General features: G+C 34.5%; 1 protein-coding gene across 1 annotated transcript; it reads left to right on the top strand.

Moving 5' to 3' along the window:
- The first annotated feature begins 1,102 nt into the window (after window positions 1–1,102).
- LOC112667282 (olfactory receptor 6C74-like) lies at window positions 1,103–2,041 on the top strand. Its single transcript, XM_025458883.1, has one exon. It carries the CDS (start codon window positions 1,103–1,105, stop codon window positions 2,039–2,041), a length of 939 nt encoding a protein of 312 aa, XP_025314668.1.
- The last annotated feature ends 7,799 nt before the right edge of the window (window positions 2,042–9,840 follow it).

Raw genomic sequence — 9,840 nt, 5'->3', positions numbered from 1 at the left:
TTTTTGGTGAACTTTTTCTCCTTAAAATTTCTACTTACTAAGTTATATATTTTAGTTACAATTTGCATATTTTATATTTTTAAAATTTGTGTCTTATAATTTACATATTTTAAATCAATTAATTCTGTTTTCTCAAACTCATTATTCTATCTCTAAAAAACCTTACCATTTAGGTTTCTGTAAAGCTTTGTCTTTATCTCTGTCCATTCTTTACTTCTGATAGTTCAAACAATTTCCTGAAAAGTGATTTGTATATTTATATCTGCCTCTGTATAATTTATTCTCACTTTCACTTTATTTTATTTGACCTTCTTTCAGAACCATAACATGCAGAGGAAACCTGAATTTGTTTGATATACACACTGAAATTACCAGACTATTTCCACTGATTTTGTTTCAGGATACAAACTGGGAAGGGTGGATATTGAGGGAATGGAAACACTAGTAAGGATGGCAAATAAATATTTTCTCAATGCCTCAGAGTCACTTATCTGAAATTGTATCCCATTAGTCATGAAAGTAAATGAAACGAGAATCATTAATCATTTGAGTTGATTAGTTGAGGCGAATGGTTATGTTATGGTAGTCCTGTCTATTGGTAATGGAAATAAACATTTATTTTATTATTACCGGTCTTTGTGTGTGTGTGTGTATTTAAAATGTAATAGATGGGCTGCTGCACTTTTAATAACAAATACCACTTTGTTTCTAGTATGCAAAACTTTTGATTGAACAGGAAATGGCTTCTATTCCAATTCTTGTGCAAATTCAAGAGAGGAAAAGCATTTTTCTATGTTTGAAATGCCCCTCTAATTTCCATCAAATTTATTAAAAAATCAACAATTTCTACCATCTTATAGGTTATTCTCCAGTAAGATTACAAACTGAAGATGGAATTCTCTGTCCAGATAATCTGGAGACACAAACTATCAGTCTTCCTGGCATAATCATCTAAATATGGATGAGCATTATGTTACTCTGAAACATCACTTTGGTGACTTTTCTTAAACATTACTTATGACTATTATTTTTCCATTGGGATCATCAATTTCTCTCTTTCTTTTTTCTTTCCTATTTAGACCTGAGAAAGTAGAGGACAGTAATGGGAAATCACACACAAGGGATAGTGTTTATCCTGGCAGGTCTGACTGATGATCCACAACTGAAAGTTACGCTATTTGTCTTCCTGCTTCTCACCTACTTGCTGAGCATCTCTGGCAACTTAACCATCATCACACTCACCCTGGTGGATACTCATCTCAAGACCCCCATGTATTTTTTCCTTCGGAATTTTTCCTTCTTAGAAATTTCCTATACTACTACATGCATCCCTAAATTGTTGGTTACTATGGCAACTGGAGACAAAACCATTTCCTATAATAATTGCATTACTCAATTGTTTTTTGCCTTCCTTCTTGGTGCATCTGAATTTTACTTGCTGGCAGCTATGTCCTATGACCGCTATGTTGCCATTTGTAAGCCCCTGCATTACACAACCATCATGAGCAGTAAGATCTGCATGCAACTTGTCTTCTGTTGTTGGCTTGCAGGATTCTTTACCATCTTTGTACCCCTCCTATTGGGTCTAAACCTTGACTTCTGTGCTTCCCACATTGTTGATCACTTCTACTGTGACACAACACCCCTGCTGCAGATCTCCTGCTCGGACACACAGCTCTTAGAGACAATGGGATTTATTTCTGCATCGATGACACTTGTGGTCACATTAATCATGGTGATAATATCCTATACCTTTATTGCATTAACAATCCTAAAAATACCTTCAACTAAACAGAAGAAAAAGGCTTTTTCAACATGTTCTTCTCACATGATTGTGATATCCCTTTCTTACGGCAGCTGCATCTTCATGTATGTTAAGCCATCGGTCAAACAAAGAATATCTTTCTCCAAGGGAATTGCAGTGCTCAACACCTCCGTGGCTCCACTTTTGAATCCTTTCATCTATACTCTGAGGAACCAGCAAGTAAAAACAGCCTTCATGAACATGGTACAAAGGGTTGTTTCTTTCTTAAGCAAATGAATGTCCTGTAGTATTCTATATAAAGGAAATGAACAAAGGAATCCCTGCTAATATCAGTGTATCAGTAGTAGCTTCTAATACATAGTATATTTTGGTTGTTTTTTGAGTTTTTTTTCTTTCATGTTTAAAATTCATCTTTATCTTTTCAAGCTTCCTTTGAAGAAAATCTTTGTTCCAAAGAAGTTAATTTTCTTTATATCCTTCAAGACATTTTTTTCTCATTTTGCTTCCTTTTTTTTTTAATTTTTATTTATTTATGATAGTCACAGAGACAGAGAGAGAGAGAGAGAGAGAGAGAGGCAGAGACACAGGCAGAGGGAGAAGCAGGCTCCATGCACCGGGAGCCCGATGTGGGATTCGATCTGGGGTCTCCAGGATCGCGCCCTGGGCCAAAGGCAGGCGCCAAACCGCTGCGCCACCCAGGGATCCCCATTTTGCTTCCTTTACCTGTGAATATCTGAAAGAAATGGAGATAACCTTTTCAGTCTGTCTCTGTTTGTTATCTTTGAATTCTATTCAAGAATATAAAATATTTTATTTATTTTATATTTAATGTAGCATGCAATGTAAACATTATTATTCTTTATTTGTACTTAATTACAACCTATTTAAAACTAATATTCATTTATATTTTTTATAATACTACCAAATTATTGCTACACTATTTAATAAAATGAAAAGGCAATTGTGGCAGAGAATAACCACTAGTGTTAATAATCAAATTAGAATATATTAGTTTACTTAAAAAAAGATTGTGGGGGCGCCTGGGTGGCTCAGTCAGTTAAGGGTCCACTCTTGATTTTGGCTCAAGTTGTGATCCTATGTCAGGCTCCATGCTTAGCAGGGAATCTGCTTCAAAATTCTCTTCCACTGCCCCTCCTACTTCTCTGTCTCTCTCTCTCCCTCCCTCTCTCTTTCTCTCTCTTCAAAATAAATGAATCTAAAAAAAAAAAAAAAAAGAAATAAATGAATCTTAAAACAATTAAAAATATTGTGCATTATATTCAATTTAAATTGGTTGTTTAATTTGTGTTAGAGAACTGTGAGCATTTACAAATATTTAAATTAAATATGACAAATGACATACTAACAATCATAAGAACGATTGAACATAGCTGCCTCATGAAGAGTGGAGCAGCATAATAATTTCAACAAATACCTAAGCCTGGTTTTGAAATAATCCAGATATGCACAGCAACTTCAGATGAATTTATGAGTATAAATATGTTAAAGAAATTATAAATCACACACATAGATTCATCAGGAAAAAATAGAAGGCACAAATTACCTATGTTAGCATTGATAAAATGACTTCACTACAGATCCTATGGATATTGAAAGAATAATGAGATATTATGATATTATGAACCACTTTATAGGAAAAATAGATAATTTATGTGAAATGGCTAAAATCCTTGTAAAATATAAACTTCCAAAGCACTCAGAAGAAATTTATAAATGGAGTACTCTATAGCTGCTACAGTAAGCTATTTGTATTTAGAAATGTTCCCCCACCCCCCACCCCCACACACACACACAAATTGAGGTTTAGATGGCTTCACTTATGAGGTATACCAAAAATTTCTAAACATTCTCCAAAAAACTGAAAAGGAGGGAATACTTGATTCATTAGTAAGCCATCATTATCATGATACAAAAACACAGGCAAGGCACTAAAAGAAAAAGTAAATTCAGAAAATATTCCTTATGAGTACAGATATAGAAAATCTAAAATAATATATGAAAATGTGATCCATTAACATATAAAAATGATAGTATACCAGTACCAAGTGAGTTTTATTTTTTAAAGAATTTATTTATTTATTTATTTATTTATTTATTTATTTATTTATGAGAGACACAGAGAAAGAGAGAGAGACACAGAGAGAGAGAGACAGAAACAGAGGCAGAGACCCAGGCAGAGGGAGAAGCAGGCTCCATGCTGGGAGCCTGAGTGGGACTCAATCCAAGGTCTCCAGGATCAGGCCCTGGGCTGAAGGCTGCGCTAAACCGCTGAGCCACCTGGGTTGCCCAGGTTTATTTTTTAAATGCATTGTCCATTTAACATTAGAAAACATATTGATATAATTCTTAGCATGCATACAACTAACAAGAAGACATCAAAAGGTGTGGGGAAAAAATAGTAGAATTGAGAAGAGAAGAGATGAATCCACTATCATAGTTAGAAACTTCAATAACTGTATCCAAAATGGGCAGATCTAGCAAGCATAAAATTGGTAAGGACATAGTTAAACTCAACAACACCATCAATTAGCTGTGTATAATCGACATCTATAGACTATTTTAATCAACAATAGCTAAATATCTTTTCTTCTCAAGCTCACAAAGACAGATCATATTCTGGACCATAAAACGCACTTTAAAAATTTTGGAGAGTAGAATTGATACAATATTGGCTCTCAAACCACAATGGTATTACACTAGAAATCAATAAAAATGATGACTGAAAAATCCTAACTAATACATGCATCATAGAAGAAATCTCAAGAGAAATTCAAATTTTTTTAACTAAATGAAAATGAAACAACACCTATTTAAAGTTTGTGGAAGGCAGTGGAAGAAGTGCTCAGAGAGAAATTTATAGCATTAAATGTTTCTATTAGAGAAGAAGAAAAATCTATAATCAGTTATCTAAGTTTCCACTGTAGGATATGGACATTAAAAGGGTCATAAGGAAACACTATGAACAATTCTATTAACACAAATTTGATAACCTAAGTGAAAATGACCATTCTTTGAAAGAAACAATTTGCAAAAACGCAAGAATAATCTGAAAAAACATATCTATTAAAAATTCACTGAATAGTTATTACTTTCTAAAACAGTGTCAGGCATTCCATGTTCATATTTTGTTAGACAGAATTCTATTAAGATACCACCCAAAATAATTTACAGATTTAGTTCAATCTCTGTCAAATTCCAATAACATTATCTTTTTAATGGAAAACTTTTAAAAAACGGGAAAATTTCATTCTCAGATTCAAATGGAATTGTAAAGAAATCCTATTATCCAAAACCATCCTGAAAAAAAAGACAAAGGTGAGAAGACTGACACTTCCTAAAATCATACTATGAAATAATAGTAATAAAAAAGGTGTGAAATTGGCATGAGGACAGATACATAGAAACGTGGAATAAAATGAAAAGTCCAGAAATAAGTCTATACATCTATCACTAATTTTTTTTACTAGAATATCAAAACATTGAATGGAGAAAGAACAGCCTTTTCAACAAATAGTGCTGGCATAACTAGATAATCACATGTAAAAGAGCAAAATTACACTCCTACCCTACACTGTACAAAAATCAGCACAAAGTATATCTATGACCTAGATATAAAAGCAAAAATATCCAACTCTCTTTAAAAGGGTGGATATATCTTCATGACCTCGGGTTTGGATTTGGCTATGGATCTTTAGATATGGTATGAGCAATAAAAGGATTAAATTGTGCTTCATCAAAATTAAATACTTTTGTTGTTCTGAAGACATGATCAAGAAGTGAAAATAAAATCTACAGAAAGGGAGAAAATATTTTCAAATTGTATATCTCACAAGGTTCTAGTATCCAGAATACACAAAAACTATTACAAATCAGCAACAACAACATAAAGAAATAATCCAATTAAAAGTGTGCAAGGATTAAAAGTGTGCAAGGCAAGGGTGCCTGGGTGGATCAGTAGTTTAAACGCCTGACTCTTCGTTTCCCTTCAGGTCATGATCTCATGGGTCTTGAGATCAACCCTCTGGCAGACCCAACACTCAGCAGGGAATCTGCTTGAAGATTCCCTCCCCCACTGGCACATGTGTATGTGCAAGTGCACACTCGCTGTCTCTCAAATAAATAAATCTTTAGAAAATGTGCAAGGATTTGAATACAAATTTCTTGAAATGAAGAACAAGCACATGCAATGGTGCTCTATATCATTTGTCATTACGGAAATGCACATCAATACCATGAGGTACCACTGCAAATTCATTAGGATGGCTCTAATTTTTAAAATGAGGTATGGAGTAATGGAAACCCTTTTCTATTGTTAGTGGGAATTAAAATTACAGTCACTATGGAAAACAGTTTGGCGCTGTGTATGGGCTCGAGGTGTGTACGTCGTTTGTGTTATGTTAAAAGAGAGTCCACTAAAAATGACAGAACATCGAAGTCTATCACAAAGAGCAATAAACAGAGAAATATGGGCTTTCTTGGTTTCTTTCTTTGTTTTCACTTGTATATGACTATTAATGCAATATGTTATCCTTCTGGAAAGCTTACATTAAAGGAAAGCAAATTCAGAGAGTGTCATAGAGTTAGTGAAGTTCTGAGTAAAAATGATATGAGAATTTTGAGAGGATGTCATTGCTGGCTAACGGAATATTGAGGGAGGTTGGGTGTCGGTAACATTGTGTTTATGAGAATACTAAGAGAGTAAGTATCCTTAAAGCCTTTCCTCCTTCTCATTTTTTTCTCTTTTCCTCCTTTTTCCTTCTTCCTAGAAGTCAGTTATGAGAAACCACACAACAGTGAAAGCCTTTATTCTTCTTGGACTGGGCGGTGACCCAGAATTGCAGGTGGTTATTTTTCCTCTCTCTTTCTTTCTCTTTCTTTTTTCGACTTTACCTACATGTTGAGTGTCACTGGGAATCCAACGACAATCACTCTCACCCTACTGGACTCTCAACCAAAGAACCCATGTATTTCTTCCTCCAAAATTTCTCATTTTTAGAAATCCCATTTACAACTGTGTCCCAAATTCCTCATCAGTATGGCAACAGATGATAAGAAAGTAGGAAAGCTGAAGGTATTCCATTTTAGGAAGGCTCCATCTCTGCTGGTTTTTGCTAGACCCCATTTACTCATGTCCATATTTTGCATCTGTAGAAGCCAAAAAAGCTATGTTCCCACTTCAAGGGGGATGCAAGAAAATTTACCATTTGCTGAGTTTTGTTCTAGGCCCCAAACACCTGATAACACCCAAGAAGAGCCAGATTCCAGACGTGTTCCTGGACATTATCTTCAAATAAACCGCTGACGCAGGCATCAATACCCCTACCTTTGGTAATTTATAGAATAATACCTATTGTTCACCTGAAACTTGCTTTTCTCTGGATTCCCAGAGAAACACCTACACTAGACCCTTTTTTGATACAAACCTTACTTAGCACCCCAAAACAACAAAGAGACTTGTTCTCCTTTCCTTTCCAAGTCTCCCAGACACTCCATCTGCTCCTCTCTGTCTGCCGCTTAAACTATTCAATAAACTCTGTTTCTACATTATCTGGCTCACATTTGATTTCTATTCTGTGTGAAGCCAGGGACCCTCTCGGCTGATCCCGTGGGACCCTCCACTGGGTCCTAGGACCCAGTCTGCATCAATAAGACCATTTCTTACAACAGTTGTGAGCACAGCTATTTTATACTGGCTTGAACGCAACTGAATTTTTTCTTGTGGTTCCTCAAGCCGATGTTTATCTTTGGACAAGTACTTCACAGACTCTGGGCAGATGTCCTTAAGGATTGCTGTAGTTATACATTAACTATTTGAATAATGTAACCCTTATTAGTGAATAAAGGGGTTCAAATAAGTTAACTCTTTTAATCTAAACAATAATCTTGTTTTCCAAGGACTTGAAATTCCTAATTATGAAGCTTTCAAAAGAAATGGAAATTAGAATTATGAGATTAGAGCATTGGAAAAATGTTTTTAATAGTTTTAGAAGATTCTCAGAATCATTTAATGAAAGTAATAGTAATCATATTTTCAGTAATGAATTTTAAAAAATTGCTTGCAAATTTGTAAGTCAAATGAGAATTCCCTTTTGACCAAAATTTCTATAAAAATACCAAAGTCAGTTATTTTGTTTAGCAAATTCTAAAAACAATGGCAAGCAATTGAGGTCAGATGCATTTATATAGGGTTTCTAAACAGATGGAAGTATTAATCTAATTACCATGAACGAAAAGGAGTGAGGTAGATGAAAGATATGGTTCTATCACTTCCCTAAACCAAAATTAAGGGTGGAATATATACACAAAGGAAATAAATCTTTCCTGGCTGGAAGTTTGCTGAATTTTTTAATATGGAGGCTTACACTATTGTTGCCAAAGGAAAAGAATCTGTGCATTTTTTCTTCAGGTCAGAATTACTTAACATAATTTTGCTAGGTAGAAAACAAACTGGAATTGAGAGAAAGATTTTGGCAAATACACTTTATATCAGGTAATGATTTAATTGACACTATGCTGCTATGGAAAACATTGCATTTATTTTACAACAATTTTAGAAAACAGATCAGTAACATAGAGTATATTGGCTATATTCCAGACAGAGGAATGAAAGAAGTAGGAATAATATAATCTACATCTGTAAGACTACCAAAGTGAGTCTTACACAAAACCTTTCAACATTACTAAAATACTAAGTTTAAGTCCAAAATACAGTTGTGGTATACAGATCCCTTCAATTTCTCTAGGCTTGTTTTCTCTATCTGTATAACAGCATATGAAGTACTAATTGAACCACATTTTTGAATGTTCAAAATTAAGTGATATCTTTTACTGAGTGCTAAACAGTTTTAATAGCATATATTTAATGAACTATGAGATGTGGATTAAATTTCTCCTACTTTAGGGGTCCCTGGATGCTCAACTGTTAAGCATCCAACTCTTGGTTTTGGCTCAGATCATGATCTCAGTATCCTGAGATCAAGCCCCTCATGGGCTCCAGGCTCAGTGAGGAGTCTACTTCCCCTTCCGCCTGCTCATCCCTACCCCTCTTCCACACACTGTCTCTAAAATAAATAAAATAAAAACTTTGAAAATTTTTCTCCTACTTTATATATGGAAAATCTGAGGCACAAAAATGTTATATATTCTGTGCAGTATTCCATTTTGTATTTGTAAGAAAACCTTTACTGGATTCAGGCTGAATATCTCAAAAACCCTTTTTAAAGCATCAGATATATGAATTCTCCAAATGTATGTCATTATCTAACACCTCTGTGCTATTCGCATATATTTATAACTCAGTCTTCTTTCCTACTGTATATTTTTAGTCTCAATATAATTATTACTTTCTCCTAAAAGTCCTCCCAGAACTCCAAAATTACTTAGAAGCTATATGGTATGCCCCATCATATTTTAATATCCCTTTATGACAACACTAATTATACACTATATATTAATATTAGAGTTAGGTGTCTGTCTCCTTACTTAAGGACAAGTTTCTCAAACATAAGGATTGAGAGCCTTGCAACATCTGAAATGAGAGATACACAAGATGTGTTTAATCAATTAACAAATTACGTATAGCAAATTATACTTATAAAAGGCATATTTTATTTAAAGTCATGGTTTCTAGTAGCTAACATACAATAAAAAATGCTATTTAAAGCTTGCATTACCACTTCAGAGAGTAAGCTATTGTAGCAGGGTGTTTTCATTAGCGAGAATAAAATATGAGGGTGAGACTGAGCTGCAGGATTCTTCAAGAAAATGTCCTATATGGGATAAGTAATGAAATAGAAAAACATGATCAGAAGAAATGAATGAGGGCGCCTGGTGGCTCAGTTGGTTGAGTGTCTGCCTTTGGCTCAGGTCATGATCCCAGGGTCTGGGAATCAAGCCCAGCATGGGACTCCTTGCTCAGCTTCTCCTGCTTCTCCCTCTCCCTCTGGCCCCCACTCTGCTCCCACTCTCTATCTCAAATAAATAAAATCTTTTTAAAAAAGAAATGAATGAAAGATTTTTTGTTTTTATGACAACGTTGTGATTTGTAGCAATTA

Source organism: Canis lupus, chromosome 27, assembly GCF_003254725.2.
Source record: "Canis lupus dingo isolate Sandy chromosome 27, ASM325472v2, whole genome shotgun sequence".
Taxonomy (NCBI): domain Eukaryota; kingdom Metazoa; phylum Chordata; class Mammalia; order Carnivora; family Canidae; genus Canis; species Canis lupus.
Note: the sequence above shows the minus strand (reverse complement) of the source record. Positions and strands in the feature narration are given on the sequence as shown.